The 22,444-nt window shown below is 36.1% G+C and overlaps 1 protein-coding gene and 1 non-coding gene across 2 annotated transcripts; both read left to right on the top strand.

Moving 5' to 3' along the window:
* The first annotated feature begins 468 nt into the window (after positions 1–468).
* On the top strand, positions 469–7,534 carry LOC115979166 (protein NRT1/ PTR FAMILY 4.6-like). Its single transcript, XM_031101135.1, has 5 exons — positions 469–633; positions 767–872; positions 1,122–1,339; positions 5,331–5,771; positions 6,241–7,534. Exons 1-5 carry the CDS (start codon positions 631–633, stop codon positions 7,231–7,233), a joined length of 1,761 nt encoding a protein of 586 aa, XP_030956995.1. The 5' UTR covers positions 469–630; the 3' UTR covers positions 7,234–7,534.
* Positions 7,535–8,611: 1,077 nt separating this feature from the next.
* On the top strand, positions 8,612–8,684 carry TRNAA-AGC. The gene has a single exon. It is a non-coding gene; the product is annotated as a tRNA-Ala (tRNA).
* The last annotated feature ends 13,760 nt before the right edge of the window (positions 8,685–22,444 follow it).

Genomic DNA, 22,444 nt, shown 5'->3' with positions numbered 1-22,444 from the left:
TCCCTTTCCCTACCAAGGCTCATAGCTCGGCTGGTAACCTTACCTCTTTTTAATAGTAAGTTCAATACCTAAGATGAAATTCTCTTAAAGATTTATCCATATTTAAAATAAATAAATAAAATCCTTTTCTCTTACCATGCACATTCATTAGGTTAATTATGTTAATATGGAGTTGATTCAACTATTAGTCCATTAAAAATATGGTGCCTTAACATCATTTTAATCACTCAAACTTAGAGGCCAAACTGTTCCATTTTTAAAATGACTAAATCCGAATTTTTTATGAGGGCCCAAAGTCGAATCCTTGCCAAAATTTAGAAACCAAAAATATAATTTAAAGAAATGAGAAAAAACACACACACACACACAACAAAAAATAAACATATAAAGGAAAGGAATTATGAGTGGAAACATGGGGAGAGTGTGAACTTTGAAGGTATCAAAGTCTTTGTCTTGTTCTAGACCATTCCCAGCCCGAGTTGGACCCTTTTCATTTCCCCACCTCTTTATATATACGATATATCTCCCTCCACTAGTCATCACACTCTTACTTTATCATCAAAGTCCTCTCTACACTTGGGATCCAAACCAATCAACCCAACTTGAAAAAGAGAGAAAAGAGAGGAGATAATGGTGGGTTCCTTTTCGTTTCTCTCTCTCTCCATCTTTCTTTCTCTTTCTATCTCTGCATGTTAATGGTTTCCTTAATTGGAAACCACAACCAATATTGCTTTATTTTTTGTTTGACTCCTCTAGAGTTTTTCAGGAAGAAGAGCACCAGTTCAGCAGATGGGAAGGGTATGTGAACTGGAGGAACAAACCAGCTCTCAGAGGCAACCATGGTGGCATGCTTGCTGCTTCTTTTGTATTGGGTTAGTGCAAAAAAGTTCTCATCACCCACAAGCTGATCTTTCTTTTTAAAAGTTACCACATGATTTATGTTTTTCAATTCACAAGAAAATATCTTAAGTGGGTGTGTGTGTGTGTGTCTATTTGTGTGGAAAAGGTACTCCCTCTAACGGTTATATATATATATTTTAAAGAGTATATATATATATATATATATATATATTTGTATATATATTGCTAAAAGAAAAAATATCATTTGGTTTTGCTTGTAGTGGTGGAGATATTGGAGAACCTGGCATATTTAGCAAACGCAAGCAACTTGGTACTGTATCTATCAGAGTACATGCACTTCTCTCCTTCCAAATCAGCCAACAATGTCACAAATTTCATGGGGACAGCTTTCCTTTTGGCTCTCCTTGGGGGCTTCCTATCTGATGCCTTTTTCACTACTTATCAAATCTACTTGATAAGTGCAGTCATTGAACTCCTGGTAAGTTATACTCTTTTCAGTCCCTCCTCTTTCACACACTCATATTTTTTAGCCATAAAAATTCTCTTTCTGTTAATTATTTAGTGAACTAGTTTGGATTTTCCTAAAGATTAGACTTTTTTTTTCCCTTTATTTATTTATTTTTTTTGGGGTAAAGGGTTTGTACTTCAATCTTGTTATTTTGAAAATTAAAAAGAGGAAAAAAGAAAAGAAAAAAAGAAAAGCTAAATAGATTTATATAGAAAAAGGCTGCTAAGACTATCTTAATGGGAATCTAAAGTAAACGTGGCTTGCATTAAGCAATTATTATGAGCCAGAATCAGTCACTTGTAAAGTGGGTTGCATGATTGCATCAAATGCAACAAATCAAAATCACGAAATTGAAAAGTATGATTCAAGTTGGTTTATTTCAATTACCTCTTATTCCAACTCCATTTTTTGTTGCTTCTGCTCCATTTGGTGACATTGTGAGAGAAAAGGACTTGCATGAATTTTGAATGTCATTGGAGCTCAAAGCATAGAATTCTGGGGTTGTAATAAAGGTACCCCAACTTGGATTTCAGGAACATTACTTGGGCACTCTCATTGGTGAGAGTAGTAAATGGATGCACTCAATTTTCTGCAAATTAAATTGCCAATTAATTCACATGCCTAAAAATTTTCCTTTTCTTTTTGGCTTGAAACAAGTTAGAATTTTTTTTAAAGAAAAATACTTTTGTAGGGCCTGTCTAACTTTGTATTTCATAATTCATATCCCATGTTTTTTGTTTTTTTCTTCCACACCCTCATCCCCTTTTTTTACCAAGATTCTCAACTTTGATTTTCGTACCACAATAACTTTGAAAACAAAAACTAATAACATGACCTCAACTAATAATTTTTAGATTGTAGAATGGAAGATTAATTAGAAATTAGAAACTACTACACGCCTTGTAAGTTGTAACTCAATTGTTAGATTTTTCTTATTGGGAGAACACGGGTTTAAAAAACCGCTTTATTATTAGTAGAAACAATAAATTTGAAAGGTGAAGTGAGAAAATAGACAGAAATCATTTAATATTTTTTTTAGTTTGGTGGTACGAAACAAACAAAGTTGACATGATTTCTAGCTTAAAAACATTTGACGTGTTCATTGAACATTGATATATTATGTTCCATTAACCAAAAAAATACAAAGTCATCATTTAATTTGTTGAAGGATTTTCCGGTGAAGAAATTGATTAAGTCATCAAGAGCAAATTTTAATTAAGTTGAAGAAAATTTTCAGATCATACCAAACTTATCATTTTAGCTAGGCACACAAAAACACAACCATATTTAGAACATCTCGGTCCCACACATACTCCTCATGCAACGTATATCCAATCACAGTGAGTGTCTCACGGTCCCATATTTAGTTCTGTTTTGCTAATACATAGAGAAACTTCACTTTCTCAATTTCAGCTCCAAGGCCACATCTACCCAACTATATTGTCCTTAGCTTTAAAATCTTGTCACCTAACAAAAAAAGAGTATAATAAGAGTGTCAAAAATATTCTCTACTACTTTATACAAATGAGCCCTTCTAAAGGACAAAATTTGTGTCGTTACAGCACTTAATACAATGGGATCCAGATCAGACACATATCTGTATCTTAGGATTTGGATTATCTCTGGTACTTTTTTAATTAGACATATTATTTTGTTTTAAATGTATAATAATAAGTGATAATAAATTTTAATCCCTACATTTTATTTAATTAATGAGTGATGTGATAATTTCTCATTAAAATAAAATAAGATTCATTTTTAAAAAATACTGAAAATAAGTCCAATTCTAAGTCTTAATGTGTCCATGATGCACTGGCATAAGCTTAACCCTATTAAAACTAACCCGACACATGTCATATATTTTTGAGCCACGTGGTACCTCACACTATCTGATCTTTGCAGCTAGGGTGTTGGGATACACGTGTACAATTATCATCCTTATATAGGATGTGGTAATTTTGGTGTACAGTGACTAAACAATAAAGTGTGTGCAGCTGTGGCACTTTTTTGATGGAAGTATGCGGCTGTGGCACTGACCCATATAGAAAATTCATTCCCTATGGATTATGCTTTTAATGGAACGATCTATATATAGATGATCCATATATGGCATGGACCGCATGTATAGTCTCCATCTTGATAGAGCAAGAATTCAAGTCCATGAAAGTAGGCCCATACCTCAATCCCACTTCAAGACCCAATAACATTTCAACAGTGACATCTCATTGCCTAATACGACAAATGTGTCACTGTCTTTGCAATACAGTCCAGGAGTTCCTTTGGGGTCAACACGTGGCCTATGGGCCCAGTTCTGTGGGGGCCACCAACTACTTTGGTCCTACTTTTAACAAATTATCTTATAATCGGATCCTTAAAATTATTCTCTTACAACATGTGATATTCGTGCGCCTTCTGATATTCGTGTGCATAATTTTTGTTCCGAATTAAAAAGTTAATTTATTTTATTATTTAATATATTTTTGTTATTATTAGTGAATTTTATTATATTTTTTGGTACTATTTATGAGTTTTACTGTACTATTTCAGCTAATTTTTACCTTTATCTATAACATTTTCAGTAAAAAAATTTCAGTTTCAACAAAATAAACGAATCTCAAATAAACCTTATATGTCTCACATGTTACCAGAGAATAGCCTAATCTAGCGCAGAAATTCCATGAAATATCTCATATTTTTAAGCTACCTAGCAAAGGGCTTGAGTGATCTTAATTTTTTTTTTTTTTTTGAGTTCTTTTTTTGCTGCAAAGTAACTGTTGCAAAGTGAGGTTTATTGTTCAACCCATGGTACTCCAACGATGGTCAATTATTGACCATCGTTGGAGTACAAACACCTAAATTAGGAATATTGGCTGTGTACAAACGTAATGTTTAGTGGGAAAAGGATTACTCAGAAAACAAAAACAAAAGCAAAAACAAAAAAGGTGGGGAAAGGGTCATTTTCTTCTTTTTCTATGGGCCCAAGGAAAGGGGTCTCTTTATAGAAACCTTGTTTTGTTGTAGTCCTTTTTGTCTATAATATGGGCCACGATTGTACAGGACAATATCTCATACAAATATTTGGGCCAGTCACAAACCATTGTCTCACTAAGGTGGGCTACCTTTATAGGTTGGAAGTGACTGGAAAATTTTCCTGGCTTTAAGTTTAGGATAAGGGCCCAAAAAAATGATGAATTTTATTAAGTGTATCCAACTAAATGAACCTTAGTACGTGGTGGATAGGATAAGGGCCCCAGTAGGTTCTTCTTAAAAAATATATATATACTTAGTACGTGGTGGATGGATAAAGTTTAGATTTGGGGTCTGTATAGGATTCGCTTATTATGTTGAAATTGAAAATTTTTTATTAAAAGTACTATAAATAAAAGTAAAAGTTAATTAAAATAGTGTACCCATGAATAGTAGCAATTTTTTTTTTTTTGGGAAAATCCTAAGACTAAACTAACACACATTTACTAGGAAGAGAGGACACGAGTATAGTATCACACAACTTACACCTTTCAAAAGTCGGTAACTCTTGAAAGGGGTATGAAGGCTTTAAGTAGAAAAAATAAGTTAAACAGTAAAATAAGTTGCCAAATATTAATCTATCCAAACGCAACGTTAAAAAGTCCAACTAAATGAATAAACACAAAAATTTGCAAAACGTATTTACTGTCAAAGAGTATACTATAAAAATTCAAAAATGCATATTTAATTAGTAGAATTAATAAATAATTAAATATAAAGTTGAATTAGAGAATTTATAGAAAATCACTTAACAATAAGTTCTAATTAGTTTATTCTTTAGATACAAATTCTAATTAGTTTAAAGTTTAAACTTAGTTTAACACTTTGTAATTCCTAAATTAAATTGAAATATATATATTAGAATGATAAGCTACTGAACTTTATGAACTGTATACATTATATACTGTTCCTAATGATGCAACTACTCAAACAGGGTTTGAGTGTACTCTTTGTGCAAGCTCGGTCACCTTCACTAATGCCACCAGCATGTGACCCAACCAACCTCAATATTCCTTGCCAGGAAGTTTATGGTGCAAAAGCTGCAATGTTGTTTATAGGCCTCTATCTTGTGGCCCTTGGTGTTGGAGGGATAAAGGGATCACTACCATCACATGGGGCTGAGCAATTTGATGAAAGTACACTACAAGGAAGGAAGCAAAGATCAACCTTCTTCAACTACTTTGTTTTCTGTCTCTCATGTGGTGGCCTTATTGCAGTAACATTTGTGGTGTGGATTGAAGACAATAAAGGGTGGCAATGGGGTTTTGGATTCTCTACCATTAGCATATTCTTGTCAATACCAATCTTCCTCGCTGGTTCAGCCTTTTATAGGAACAAAATACCTTCTGGAAGTCCGCTTACAACCATCTTCAAGGTAAGTTGCCTTTGGCACAATATGGATAGCTCTAGTTTGGTGTGCATAAATTATGAAGGCTAAGCTGATTTCCAATTATTTTATCACCCACCACAATGCACCACATCATGGAATAGGCCTTGTCATGCTTCAATAATTAAAGCTAGAGTACTTTGATGAACCACTTAACTCTGCCTGCAGCACTACTAAGAGTGGCAAGCTTGCAAATGTGTTCTGCAAACCAAAGAAAACACTTCCAGGACAATCCCATAAATAGTCTTCAATGATATTCTAACCTTATAACCCAATCTAGAATGCTCAATTTTGTTCATTCAGACCATTTAAGGACATCCCTATTGAGTATGCATTTGAATGAGTTTAATAGCAAAGTTTAGCTTCATCCTTCCATGCAAAAAGACTATGTTTCTTTAATCACAATTTAGCTTCTTCCCCTAATGTAAACAGACTAAGTTTCTTTTATGATTAAAAGGTTTTGGTTGCTGCCACACTCAATTTCTGCACGAGCAGAAGCCCAAGCAATGCTGTTGCAAGCATGACCACAAACCCTTCTTCTCCAACTCCAAATGGCAAGGAATCAGAAGAAAATGCCAAAACAATGGTGTCCAGTCAAACTGCGACAGGTAGTCTCAAATTCCTAAATAATGCAGTGGTAGACAAACCAGTCCACAACGCACTAGAATGCACGATGCAGCAAGTAGAAGATGTCAAAATTGTGCTAAAAGTACTTCCAATATTTGCTTGCACCATTATGCTCAACTGTTGCCTAGCTCAGCTGTCCACATTTTCTGTCCAACAAGCTGCTACAATGAACACCAAGCTTGGTTCCTTAAAAGTCCCACCAGCTTCACTTCCTATTTTCCCGTTAACATTCATCATGATCCTTGCACCACTTTACGACCATTTCATCATCCCATTTGCTCGTAAAGCAACTAAATCCGAAATGGGAATCACTCATCTCCAACGGATTGGAATTGGTCTAGTACTTTCAATTATAGCCATGGTAATAGCAGCTCTTGTTGAGATAAAGCGGAAGAGAGTGGCTACCAACTCAAGAATGCTTGACTCTGAGAATCCATTGCCCATCACATTCTTTTGGATTGCTTTCCAATACTTGTTCCTTGGTTCAGCAGATCTTTTCACCCTGGCTGGTTTGTTGGAATTTTTCTTTACAGAGGCACCTGCAAGCATGAGATCCTTGGCTACATCTCTTTCTTGGGCCTCTTTGGCCATGGGGTACTACCTGAGCACAGTTATTGTTTCAATAGTTAACAATGTCACTGGTCACTCCAAACACAAGCCATGGCTTTCTGGTAGCAACATAAATCATTACCACCTGGATAGATTTTACTGGCTCATGTGTGTGCTCAGTGCATTGAATTTCTTGCACTACCTCTTATGGGCCTGCCGGTACAAATACATAAGAGCACAAACGAAAAAAAAAGTTATGGTGACATGTGCATGAACACACTGCCTGTTTATGCATACATGGTCAGTTAAACTTTTCAATCAAAAGCAGCCTCTTTGGTAACGTATCATATGTGCCCGCCAATGCATCTTCCTTGCTATTGCAAAAGATTGAGCAATTCTTAGGTAATTGAATCCTTGCCAATGGAAAGAGTGAGATCCGCAGTACTTAGAAGTTGTAATCATTGTTTCTCTTGTAATAGGAGGATTAGTAACTAGTTCGTGATGTTAGATAGGAAAAAAGAAAAAGAAAAAGCAAGTTCATCTTTTGCAATTTTATGAGATTTATATTTTGCAGATGACTTCACATTTTCATACCAAAACCTTGTATGTGCAATTTTGACCATGGCCAAAGGAGTTTATGTATAGCACACAAAACTTGAAACTAATTAATAAAAAGAGCAAACTTAGCAAAATTATCTGCAAGATTTCAAAACTGCACTTGAAAAGAACGTTTAGTAAAAATACCAGTTCAATGGGACAAGAGACCGAGCGCCCAGTAAAATTTTGATGATTCAAATCAGATTCTTCATTGGTAATTTACACACACACCTAATTGGGTCTTGAATCATTGACTTCAACTTCCACCTTGCTCTTTCAAAAATAGAACTTTCTTAGTCGCATATGCTATATTTATTAAGGATTCAAATTTATGCAATGAAGGAACAGGGAGAAGCGTATATAAATAAAATTCCTTAAGGTTAAATTGACTTGAGAAAGGAATTAACAACATCGGGTTGGTTGGCTATTTGAAATGATCAAGGATATTAGCAAATCAATCTTTCTTACAAGCAAGAAACTTTGTGTTAACCATATTCAAAGGCATTCTGAAATTCCACAAAAGTAATGAATTTCAACATGGCCCAACAGTGTTGAGGAAACAGTCCAAATAGCTTGGCCTTTAGATCCTAAGAAAGACCAAATTACTTGTCAAAGATATGGATCCCTTTTTCTTTTTTTTATAAGATTGCATACAAGTAACAAGCCAATTGATTCATATAACTATGACGGCATAACCTTTTTTTTGTCCCTATTGATTATTGACAACATTCCCACATCCAAAACACGAGTCACTGAGGTGTGAATCCTGTATTTCACTAGTAAGAGCTAAAATTAACAAATGAGAACTCCAGCTATAAAGAATGTATACATAAAGATATGAACTTATACATAGCTTTTTTTTTTTTGTTTGTCCTTATTTTGGATAGGACACCAGTGATTGAGGCACCAAGTGAGAGAACATTGTTGAATGGGTGATCAGCTCGTACGTTTTTAGGGGATGACTGATGAGAAACGAGAGGCTTCGGTGGTGAAGAGAAAAGCCTGTGCTAGTGTGCCGTTGTTTAATCGTTATTATAAAATATTTAGAATCAAAAGGGGATGTAGCTCAGATGGTAGAGCGCTCGCTTAGCATGCGAGAGGTACGGGGATCGATACCCCGCATCTCCATTTCTTATGACATTTTCCTGGAGCGTGCTTTCTCTGTATTGGGCCTTGTTGTTTTTGTATGCGTACCTGCAGTATGCTGCTGATAAGCTACCATATAATATACATATTGCAACGTTATATATATATATATATATATATATGATTGTCACACTCAATGGACGGCTCCAGGAATTTTTCTCAGGGTGGGCTTGTTTTGTTACAATTTTTTTTTCTTCAGATTCTCTGTTACAATTTTTTCCTTTTTAGATTTTAGTTCAAAAATTTTTTTTTTGGCTTTTTCTTTTTGCTTGAAAGCAATGTTATGAATACTGTGGGTCCGGGAGGTCTACAATCCGGCCCAAACTCTATCTGGGCCCAGGACCCGTGCCGAGAAGGTATTTTGCCGATGACGAGTAATCGATGGCCGGGGTGTCAAGGGGAATGGCTGAAAAACTACCCTGTCCTCGGCATTCCAGAACTTCAATAGGAAGACCAACATCTTGGTGGAGGCTATCCCCAAACAGCACCCTGAAGGGGATGTGTGTGGAATGGGGCCCGTAGGGAAGCAGGGTATAGGATTGGATCAAGGAAAATGCGTCCCCTCCGCATTAAATGCCTCTGCCAACGCCCAGATCCGATTAATGAGAAAAGACGTTTGGACGGTGTAAATTTCGATCTACGCAACTAATAGAAAGTAAGAGGGGACGGTTGATGGGATGGATACAGAAATAAGCACCTACCTGACCAACAAGTGGAGGGCTGGGATCAACCAAGACGGGCTATATAATAAAAAGATAGGTGCACCAAGAAAGTGGCTGGGAAAAATAGCCAAAAACTAGAGCCTCCCAGCCCACCTCCAGGAGAAAGACTCCAGGGGTGAAGAAAACTTAACCATGTATGAACACCACGAGAAACCCATCGCCTGGGTGTAAATTTCGATCTACGCAACTAATAGAAAGTAAGAGGGGACGGTTGATGGGATGGATACAGAAATAAGCACCTACCTGACCAATAAGTGGAGGGCTGGGATCAACCAAGACGGGCTATATAATAAAAAGATAGGTGCATCAAGAAAGTGGCTGGGAAAAATAGCCAAAAACCAGAGCCTCCCAGCCCACCTCCAGGAGAAAGACTCCAGGGGTGAAGAAAACTTAACCATGTATGAACACCACGAGAAACCCATCGCCTGGTGATCAAGGCCTAGCCTTTCAAACCCACGCTCTACCAATGATATTGTTTGGGCCATTTCTCGTACGAACCCAACACTGTTACGGTTCGTCACGAATCGTGTCCTTACAATTGGCGCCGTCTGTGGGAAGGCTTGTGTGTTGGTATAGGCGGTAGGTTGAGAGAGTTCCTTCGTCATTTCTAACAACTAGTTATAGAGTTTTAGTGTAAAGTTCCGCTAGGGGCTACGCTTCTTGACTAGGGGCTACGCTAGGTAGCGTTAGTCGCATGGATAACTCTAGGGGCTCAGTCGAGGAGCTAACTCCCCTAAAGCCAAGGTCCCACGCAATGAGAAAACTAGGTTTTGGACAGAACCAAGACATTGCATGGTCCTCGGACTCAAGCTTATGGGGAAACCAACTACTTGGATGAGAAAACTAGGTTTTGGACAGAACCAAGGCATTGCATGGTCCTCGGACTCAAGCCTATGGGGAAACCAACTACTTGGGTGAGAAAACTAGGTTTTGGACAGAACCAAGGCATGGCATGGTCTTCGGACTCAAGCCTATGGGGAAACCAACTACTTGGATGAGAAAACTAGGTTTTGGACAGAACTAAGGTATTGCATGGTCCTCGGACTCAAGCCTATGGGGAAACCAACTACTTGGGTGAGAAAACTAGGTTTTGGACAGAACCAAGGCATTGCATGGTCCTCGGACTCAAGCCTATGGGGAAACCAACTACTTGGATGAGAAAACTAGGTTTTGGACAGAACCAAGGCATTGCATGGTTCTCGGACCCAAGCCTATGGGGAAACCAACTACTTGGATGAGAAAATAATTGAATTTCGTAAGATTGGCTACTTAATAAAAATTCTAAGTTACTTAATCCTCGACTCAAATACTGTAAAAGGTTACTGCCAATAGGAGTGTTAAGAAGATGGCGAAACGCCCCACTAGTCAGTAGCCTAGCAGGGCTGTTCATTTTGCGGATGATATGTCCTCGGATGGTTACTTCCTACACCGCATCGAGCACTCAGTTATCATCTCGGCTAGTTTTGGGTAAGTATCGTTCTTCACAAGTCGGCATTGTTGTGCCAAACAACTCTATTAAAGTTATGGTGATATCTTTTTCTTAGTGAGTATTTTGGCCCTAGGTGTCGTTGATTCAAATGCTATATTATTGTGCCGAACAGCACTTGCAAATTCGTAGTAGTACCTTTCTCTTTGATAAAGGATTAGGGTCCCAAGTATTGTACTCTAAGGTCGGCGATATTGTGCTAGGCCAACTCAGTAAGTTCATCACAACGTCCTTTCTTTTCCTGCCTAATGGGAGTTTCAGCCCTAAGTATTGTTTGTTCCATTCAGTATTATTAAGCCGGACTGTTTTTATAAACACAGAGCAAGATTTTTTTTACTAACTGGGACTTTGGTCCTAGACGTCGGTCGCGGTTTAGAAATAAAAAGAATTTACAAGATTGTATGTCTATGCATTGCGTTATCATTTCGAAAATATAGAGATAGAGCATGTCAAGTAAAGTGATGATAATTTTTATTAATATAGAGATATATTACAACGTACAAAGAGGAGCTTAAGCAAGCCTATACAAAAGGTAGATTGCCGAAACAATATATAAAGAAAAAACAATACATCAAGTAGACAATCAGATCTCTTTTTAAACTCGTCTCCAAAGTCTTTCCAAACTCTGCCTCAGTGGCGCTCATATTGAGAGAAGGACCTTCTTTAGAAGAAGATGGAGGAGATGAATGAAAAGAAGGAGGAGAAGAAGAGAGAAGAGATGAAAAGAAAGAAAAAGGAGCAAAAGAAGGAGAAGGAAAAGTATCAGGATGGATCTGGTGGTGCAAAGAAGAAGAAAGAGAGGCAAAAAGAGGCACCAGTGAACAAAGAGAGGAAGAAGCAGGGGCACTTGGTCCCTGCCTCAGTCCTGACTCCTAACACACTGATGCCATGTTAGGTATGCTCATGAGAGAGCGGTTGGTACTGATGATGGGTGTCCTCGACTCAATCACGTCGAAAGTTTGACGTGACGAGTCCCTGCTTTGAATTTTAGCTGAAAGGAAGATGAGATAGATTTTGAGTCTTCGCCATCCTTGCCCTGACCGAGCCATTACGGACTTTGTTGGAACGTGGTGTTTACGCGGGGGGGGGGGGGGTGTGGTTCCTTCATTACTCGTTGTTATGATAAACGTATTATGATTTAGTGTATAACTAGTGGGTAAAATAAACGCTAAGGGAGCCAAAGAGAAATAAACCCAGAAAAGAAAAAGCACGAGTTAATGAAGGTAGGGAACTTACATAAGAGAAGAATTACGCTTCGGATAGGCTTTATGTGCTTGAGATAGACTTGAATTTGGGCGGAAGTTCAGATGAATCCAGGATACACACACTAAAACTCTTAAGTGCAGAACTGAAGAGACGGATCCATCCCCAAAAAAATCTTTTATACTTTCTAGGGTAACTGCACACCTTTTCTCGTCCAAAAAGACCAGAAGATCACCACCGTTCGATTTCCATCATACTGTAGAACGTGGGAAGCACAAAACTGCCCGTATTTAATGAGGCCATGTTTCGCTTTCCAACGGCTCTAGGAACGTACCTTGGGCAGACGAAAAACCTTGGGAACCGATAGGTGACAAGGATTGACAGGCATTGGCAGATCTTTGATGTCATCAAAACCCTCATGTCCGTCCGAGGAGACGGATAGCAGGGTTTTGAGGGGCTATTGTGGGTCCGGGAGGTCTACAATCCGGCCCAAACTCTATCTGGGCCCAGGACCCGTGCCGAGAAGGTATTTTGCCGAGGACGAGTAATCGATGGCCGGGGTGTCAAGGGGAATGGCTGAAAAACTACCCTGTCCTCGGCATTCCAGAACTTCAATAGGAAGACCAACATCTTGGTGGAGGCTATCCCCAAACAGCCCCCTGAAGGGGATGTGTGTGGAATGGGGCCCGTAGGGAAGCAGGGTATAGGATTGGATCAAGGAAAATGCGTCTCCTCCGCATTAAATGCCTCTGCCAACGCCCAGATCCAATTAATGAGAAAAGACGTTTGGACGGTGTAAACTTCGATCTACGCAACTAATAGAAAGTAAGAGGGGACGGTTGATGGGATGGATACAGAAATAAGCACCTGCCTGACCAACAAGTGGAGGGCTAGGATCAACCAAGACGGGCTATATAATAAAAAGATAGGTGCACCAAGAAAGTGGCTGGGAAAAATAGCCAAAAACCAGAGCCTCCCAGCCCACCTCTAGGAGAAAGACTCCAGGGGTGAAGAAAACTTAACCATATATGAACACCACGAGAAACCCATCACCTGGTGATCAAGGCCTAGCCTTTCAAACCCACGCTCTACAAATGATATTGTTTGGGCCATTTCTCGTACAAACCCAACACTGTTACGGTTCGTCACGAATCGTGTCCTTACAAATACCGTTATAGATTCTATTTCGATTTGTTTAGTGGAACGGAATATTTTGGTACCGATCTATTTCGACGTACTGTTTCAAGGTGTTTTGGGGTTTCTTAAAAAAATTTAAAATAATATATATTTATATTTTCTTATACAACATAAAATTATTGATCAAAATAAGTAAACCTCAAATAAAACAAATCATTTATTTTTTCTTTTTTGACACTTAAATCATTTAGTTATAACATAACAATTACTGTTTTAGAATATTAAAACATAAATATGTAATTAAATAAAGAAAAACAACAACCAAAAATAGTACAATAAGAGTGTATATGTGTATATCAACCCACTGCAAAACTGCTTAACATAAGTTTTTTTTTTTTTTTTTTTTTTTTTGTTGTCTTTTATAACGTGTATTCACTTACTTTTAAAGGATCACAGACCACTACCCCAATTCAATGCCACGACCCCATCCACCCCACAATTAGAGACAAGAGCCAATTAGCAATTTCAACACAATTACATATTTTTATATTTACATACACTTACACAAAAAGAAAAAAGTTAAGCAATTTATATTGTCAAAAGATAAGTCTAAGTCACAAGACTCACCACACAAGTCAGACTATAAGTATTGAGTATGAGATAGAGAAAAAGAGAGAGAGAGTCAGAGCAAAGATGAGATAGGGAAAAGGAGAGAGAATTGAAATACCTTGATGTTGCCTGAGGTCAGGGGTGGCGCCGCCGTGGCCTATTGAAGGATGAGGTTCTTATTTCCCGATCTTGTTTTTGCTGTCGTCGATCTCGCAATCTCCGATCTGGGCCAAGTCAATCTCCGATCTCGCCATCATAGAGCTACTCTGGGTGTTCAATCTTGCTGTTGCTGCCTTGCTGAGTCTTTTTTTTTTTTAGAATCGCTACCTTGCTAAGTCACTATTGCTGTTGAGAAGTGACTCAAGTGAGGATGTGAGATTCTTATTAGGTTAGGAATTGTTACAGTTTAAAATATGATTGGGTATTATTATATTTGTTGAGAATCTGTGGGTTTGCTCTTTGCTAGGCTTGCACCGATCAGTCTTGTACCGATCAGTTTTTTTTTTTTTTTTGAGAATCCGTGGGTTTCTGTTTTTAGTATATTGGGCTTTTTTTTCTTGGTGGGCTTGCCTATTAAAAATTTTTTTTTTTTTTTTCAGATTTTAGTTCAAATTTTTTTTTGGGGTTTTTTTTTTTTTTTTTTTGCTTGAAAGTAGAACAAATAAACTTTTTTTATTTGAAGGTGTTCCTAATTTTTTTTTTAGAGGGTAAACAAATAAAAAAAATTTAATTATTATAAATAATTTTTTTTTTCAGGTCAAGGTGTTCCTAGGAACACCCTGACATGAACGTGGTGCCGCCACTGGTCAGACTGATTTATTAGCAAGAAAAACTTGGAATCCATTGGGGTTTACGCCAAAATAGCTAGCCTCTTATGTTTCAACTTTCATTTCCCCTTTTCTGAAATGTATTAAACTAATAAGAACTTAACCTTTACATTTTGGAGTATTAGCTAAACAAACAGTACGTTATAAAGAAAAAAAATCCCGAAAATTATAGAACAAGTGAGAATGTATAAAAATAGTTGTCCTAGATAATCAAGGCACACACATAGTATACAACAACTACTAATAACCATCAAGTCTCAACTATAAATAAGTCTCGCATTCTATAAATTAGGAAGTGTTTGTTACACACATATGCACTTACACATGTTTTATAACTGAAAACGTGAGTTCAACTTTTTGAGATGGTTGTTGGCTTCCATAAAACAACACGTCCAATATATTCTACCTTTTTTTAAGCCTTCGCTTAATGGAATGAACTTATCAATGGCAACTTCAAAGGCTTAATATCCTTGGCCTCAGGGACGAACTCAGGATTTCAGGTTAGAGGGGATTGGAGTATAAGAAAGAAAAAAAATTCCAAATAGGCATCCATATAGTATTAACAAATTATAAATACACAAAATCGTTATTTCTTAATACATTAAAATGCAATCATCTACTAACAAAAGACAAAAAAAAAAAACCAAAAAACAAAATAATGTTTTTTTTTTTTTAATACTAGGCTAGTTAGGATTTTCATTTTATTTTATTTTTTGAAGCTAGAACATTCACTGTAGTGGTGCTAAAAAATTTAGCTTTTAGCACCTAAAAAAGCTAATTTATCTATTTTACCACCTCACTTTACAATACACTTAACATCAAATGTTCTATTTTTTTTTTTTTACCACTTCATTTAAAATAATATGAACAACTCATTAAAATAATAAAAGAAGAGAGAGAATTTGAGTTTTTTAATTGAAGGTAGAGAGATAATCTTAATAAAATATTGTATTTTATTTTTAACAACTTGCTACAGTCAACTGGTATAAAATAGTGTTTTTTTTTTTTTTTTTTTTTTTGCTAAAATACAATCACCATTGTGAATATTTGTATTATTTTTGTTAAGTTTTTGGGTTGAATATTTACTAGTTGGAGGGGGCCTAAGTTTTTAGGAGGAGGAAAACTACAAAAATGATGTATATAATTTGTAAAAAAAAAAAAAAAAATGACGGGGCCGAGCCCCTTGGGCCCCACCTGGGTTGGTCCCTACTTGTAAGCCAAAACAATGAAAGATAACGACTTTGCTAGATTCAAGAAACGAAAGCCATATGTCCATTCTCCCCATTTCCCAGTTAATCTTCCCTAGCTTGACAAATACGCCTCCAAGTATATGAAGTTCTATGGATTGGAGCATGCATAAAAGTTGAATTGGGAAGTATTTATCCTTTTATATATATATACACACACACACACACAAATATACATACACACACGATAGACTAATTAAGATTTTTTAAATTTTTTTTGAGAAACTAATAGGATTTAAGAGTACAGTATCATGAAGCCATCTCCACCATTGTTTCACCAATAAAGCCAAGTTGAAGAGTTTAAACTAATGGTCCTTGTTAAGTTTTTAACTTAATCAACATCAATATTACAACTTATGAAATGAAATTAATAGGCCCAATAGCACTACAATTACTTCTTAATTACTTAAAAATAGAAGTAATAAATACGTTAGTTGATTACAAATTATGAAAAGACAATGAAATGAAATTTTCTTAGATAAAACTGCTAATATAATACGTCACTTACTTCCATTGCTTTTATATATATGAAAAAAAATTTCTCTTCTTCCACATGCTAGGAACTATAAATATATATATATATATATATATATATATATATATATACACGGTTCTGCTCTTTCAAAACGAGCAAAAAATCTCTAGTCTCAAATAGCAACAAAGACGCTCAGCAATTAATGTTGTAGGGGTAAGGTAAGAAATAGGAACCAAATTAATATTTGCTAGCTTTTACTTAATCAATAATGCATAACTACCTATTCAAACTCGAAGTAAATTAAAATAGTTCATATGTGCCCCCATTGAACAAATAAGAAAATTAAAATGAGCTATTGCGGCGGGTTTTTTATGGTAGGTGTGAAAAACTGCCGTTACATGTCGCATATTGCGGCGCTTTTTCGAACCGCCGCTGTACATGAGTTCTATTGCGGCATTCCATTGGCCCACTACAGCAGTTCTAGTCTTTTGTGGCGTACTATAGCGGCGGTATATAAAACCGCTACAATATATGTGATTTAGCGGCATTGAACTTAGATATAGTGGCACTTCAAAAACCTGTCGCAATAAATATAACATTTTGTGGCATACTATAACGGCAGTATATAAAACCGCCGCAATATATAAGTTTTAGCAACGTGTCAATGACCACGCAATAGATACCTATTTTGCGGCTTGTTTTCTTAGCTATAGCGACAAGTTGGACGGCCGCAACAGACCATTAAATTGCCTACACCTAGTCTTAAATTTTCCCTCTGTTTTTTTGCCCCTTTCCATTTGGCTTTTCATTTTCAGCACCATTACATTTTTAGCCATTTCATTAGTCTCCCACACACACACTCTCTCTCTCTCTCAGACACTTTGAAAATCTCTTCATTCTTTCCCTAGGTTTTGTTTTATGTCATCACAACAACAACCAAAACCCATCTCAGTCTCCAAACCCCACCGTCCACTCGACGAAAACATCCGCGACGAGGCTCGCCTCAACAACCCAACATACTCCCACCTCTTCTCCGCCAAATACATCCCATTCAACCCGAACCCATCTCACCAAACCCCCGACGAGTCCTACTCCCACGTGGCCTTACTGCTTCGACGTCTGGTCCAAGAAAGAATGGGTCCTTCTAAAGATATTGTGTCAGCTTTCGAGGGAAACTCTAACCTTTTTTGGCTGAGCGTTATGGTAAATAGTTTCTGGGCATGAATGATTTGTGGGTTAAACTTGTGTGGATATTGTGTTGAAAATCTCACAAAGGCATACCTTTCGCTTGGCATTGTCGAGCTTAGGAGGACCACGAAACCCTGAGCTTTGCATTGAGTCCTAATCATCCTCACCTCTGCCATCAATTCCATCTCCGCTGCCGAAGGACTGTTCCTAGGCTTCTGCATGAGTATATGCCTAGAAAGAACTTCATTTATCTCATTTTCTGATCTTCTATTACTATGACGCAATGATTACATGTACATTTGAAATTCTTCCTGTTTTTAAAAGGTAGACTATCAATAACATGGTGGTTAAATGAAAACAAAATAGACATCACGTGCTTGGTTCAAATGGAGAATTATTCCCATTTAAGAGTTCTATTTGGTTCTGGCTTCCGATTATGAACCAAGTGGAGATAATGAGAGATAGGTTGATGCACCAAGGTCCAAAATGTAAAGAAACTACGCAGATGTCTTTTTGTGATAAGTGACTAAGATGATGGTATATAATCTAAAGACCAAATGAAAGAAACTGTGGCCATACCTGGGACTGGGTAGTCCATGAACAACTAAGTAAATTTGTATGCATAGGTGCAGGTTGCACCCATAGCACATCTTATAAGGCATTTCACAGTAATATTACTTGCATTATCAGCTTCATCATGTGCATAACATAATTTACTTAAAAATAGATTTTACATGTTTGTTTGCATGTACAATGAGGAAATTGCTATAAAGTGGCATTGGGAGCAAATTGCTATAAATTGCATGCAAATTTATTTGTTTGTTTCTTGAAATATATTAGTTTTTTAGCATGTTTTTAATATTTTATATTCTTTAGCGTATAATGACCACTTGTTTAATAGAATATTTAGACTCATCCTTAGCTTTGCATGCTTTGTTGTTTGATATTGGTTGATATTGTCTCCTACAAAATTCAGATGTACAACCAGTTGTACGTGTCACTCGCGGGTAATTTCAAATATTATATCAAATACTACATACTCATAAAGATGGATCTGCAGTTAATCCTATAGTGCAAGCAAAAATGGTGAGTAATTTCTCCATTGTAGTTGGGGGTAAACAAAATAGGAATTCAAGAAACAATATTATAGTTTTTCCCTACAAAGTTGTCCTAAAGATGAACTTTGTTCAAATAATTCAAGTCTTAGAAGTCTTACAAAATATTGTATATAACTTTTGAACCAGCATGTCTTTTTTGACAAAAACCAAGCATAAGATGGAATCCCATGTGGTTGTTTGAACACGTGTGTAACTATTTTGAATCAATAATAATTGTTAGTAATGATTCTTTTAATTTTTAAATTGACATATTTCAATTTGATGTTAGCCAATATGCATTCCTTTTTATTGTGGGGTCATTTGATTATTGGATTACATAGCAAACTCCATGTCATTGTGGAAATGTTATTCTTACTAAGTTGAGGCCTCTATGTTTAGTTCCTTTGTTATATTACAGCATACCCAATGGATGTATATGACTTCCTTTTTTTTTGGGAGAGGTTCATGTGGTGAGTTTCCTGTAGATTGTCAATTTTCTCTTGAAGGTTATTGGTACATATTGGTGCTTGCTTGTCCCATCCTATATGTGTGTGTGTGTGTGTGTGTGTGTGTGTGTGTGTGTGTGTGTGTTGTGGGGTCATTTTAACTATATGATTTCTAACTTTTTTTTATTTTGTTCAAACCCAAATATCAGGACAAAATGAAGGAATTGATGGTTGAGCCTTCGGATCAATTGCAATCATCTGACACAAGTGGTAGTATTGCATGGTCAACAGATAATGTGTTTGCCAAAGTGATGGGTAAGGAGCGCAAAGGTTGTATTCGTGGGATAGGATTTGGTCCAAGCCCAAGTAGTCGAAGTAGCAAGAGTGCTCTCACAGACATTGAAATACACTCAAGTCAAGTAAGGGCAACGAAGTTGCACAACTGAAGGCTTCCTTGGCTACTATGGAGGAGAAACTAGCAAGTTTTGATTAAATAAAAGAAAAACTTAGTCAATTCGAATAAATGGAGCAAAGAATGGCTCGCATGCTTCAACAAATGCAACAAATTTCTTCACAATGCAATCAGGTATATTAACAAAGACTTAGTCAAAGTTTTTCTCTTTGTAAGCACTTCATTGTTGTTATGAGTGCTTGATTTCTTTTGTGATTGGGATTGCTATTCTGTTTATCTATTTTTACTTATGTCAATTATTGGTCAAGTATATTAACAGTTGGGCTTATAGCTTAAAATTGAATAAGCCATAAAATTTGGGGTTTAAAGTAGATAGTCAAAGTAATAGTTTTGTGTAGTGACTCTTTTTCTTAACTAGGGCCCTACTTTATTAAAGGGAGAGAGTTTAGGATTGAGAAGACTCTACATAATTATGTAGACTAATAGTATTACCATTTGATTTTTTTTTTTTTAAATTAATGGAGCTATTTTAAAAATATAAATTAACAAATTGACATCAAATAAGACTTTTTGCTCAACATATTCTTTTGCCATATGTTGCTTGGCTACTTGTTATTTATTTATTTATTTTGGGAGAGAGCCAATCCTAGGCCTATAGGCCACTTAGGCCATAATCCAGAGACCTATGGAGAAAGGCTCACAAATGTGGGAGAAATAAGTGATTTTTTTTATTATTTAGAAAAACATATATGAACTGTACTTATTTTTCCCTCCACTTATAAGAAGGCCTATGAATTAATATAAATTCATCCCAATTATCATTAAGTGAATTAGTTATATTAATCAAAAAAGAGTAAGTCATATTAAAAAGAGACATGTCAATTTTAAAATGACTTTTAGAGGTTTAAAACATAAGAGACATGTCTTCATTTAACTTGTTCCCATTTTTTGCCTTGGTAATATTTTCTTGTCATTCTATTCCATTTATACGTACTTATTGAGTAATCATACTTTGTATGTAGGATATGTTTCTCTGATCCAACAATCTCCAACTCTCCAAAAATCATCAGCCGCATCCCATCAACCAAGCAGCTTATAAGTTTTATCTTGGTGTTCGAGGACTTTTTTGTGTACAAAGGACTACGAAAGAACAACTACATTTTTTGCAAGTGTTGAAGGATATTTTTAAACACTTCGGAACTTTGATCATAGTATTAGCTTAATTTCAATGATTGTTTTATTCAAAGGACCGCATCTTTTTTTGTTAATCTTATGATGGTGATTATAGACAATGTTATGTATTTGATAATATATTTCTATGTTAATATTACGTTAGTTTGGAGACATTTGTGGTGTTGTTAATTAGTTACATTTGTGATGTTGTTAATTACTTACATTTGTGGTATTGTGTTAGTAGAGCTAAAACTATTACAGGTTCTTTGCGACAAGTCTGTGAACAATTTATTTATCAGCAAACGGTGGTTTTAAAACCCACTAGAAAAGAAAAAAAAAAAGTATAGCGGCTGTCAAAAAGCGCCACTAAAAGTGCACATTTTATGTTTTAAATGAATTCTTATAGTGGCGCTTATCGCCCACCACTATAGGTTCAAACATATAGCGGTGTGTCTCCCCATTGCTAAAGGTACACACATATAGTGGCATTTCCGCCCGCTACTAAAAGTGCAATTAGTCCATTTTAATTAATTGCCTATAGCGGTGCCATGTGCCCGCCGCTAAAAGTCAATTGACACGAATTCTAATGTCATATGGCAGTGGTTTTATACCCGCCACTAAAAGTCAATTGACACGAATTCTAATGTCGTATGGCAGCGGTTTTATACCCGCCGCAATAAACCAAAACCACCCTTAAAAGGTGTGTCTACAGCAGCGCTTTTTGTTACTAGCGCAATAGATCTATAGCGGCACCACAACAGCGGCGGGAAGAACTGCCGCAATAGCACCTGCCACTAAAGGTCAAATGTACCTTTAGTGGCGGTTTTTGGGGCTTCAACGGCAGTTTTGGCCTGCTACAATAGGTCTTTTTTTTTTGTAGTGTAACCGAATTGCTCTTAAAATTTAAAAAATAAAACTAATAATGGACCTAAATATTCACCAATAAAAACCTTGACCCATGACGGCAAGTTGAATGAGGGGGTTTCTTGTTATGGTATTTCCAATAAGAACTAAACGGAATCAATAACATTGGTTTAAAGAGGAATTGATAAAGAAGTTTTTGAGAGTTTTCAAGTTCGGAATTAGGTTGGGGATTGGATTGACATAGGAAGATGTTTGGGATGTGATGCAAATTTCAGTTTATTTGAGTTTTTAGTTTTTTTTTTTTTTTTGTACTATTCATGGGTTTCATTGTATTATTCAGCTAGTTTTTAACATTTTTTTTACACTTTTAATAAAAAGTTTTTAATTTTAGCTAAATAAGCTCACGAATGTGAGTTGAATTTTTTTTTTTTTTTTTAATAATAAGTAGAAAATGGGAGAGTGAGAGAGGTGGGGCATAAAAAAAAAATACCATTATGTCCATTACCACCAAATATTGTTAATGATACATGGATGTATTTAATATCTTAATTATGGCGCATGCAGTATGCCCATTCAGTTAACAGAAGTTACTAATAAAGTAATTGTATTTGTAAGATGGTTTAACGTAATGAACATGGATACTACTAATTTTGAAATGAAATTAATAGAATCCTAACCTAATAGCATTACAGCTAATTTCTAATTAAAAAAAAAGTCACCAATACGTTACTTGACTGCATTTTATGAAAAGACAGTGAACTAAAATTTCACTTGTTAAAACTGTAAAATACATTACTTCCATTGCTTCACTATAAGGAAAACTGTCAATATTATATATTTGCTATAGCTTCACTTA

This window comes from Quercus lobata, chromosome 3, assembly GCF_001633185.2.
Source record: "Quercus lobata isolate SW786 chromosome 3, ValleyOak3.0 Primary Assembly, whole genome shotgun sequence".
Classification (NCBI taxonomy): Eukaryota; Viridiplantae; Streptophyta; class Magnoliopsida; order Fagales; family Fagaceae; genus Quercus; species Quercus lobata.
Note: the sequence above shows the minus strand (reverse complement) of the source record. Positions and strands in the feature narration are given on the sequence as shown.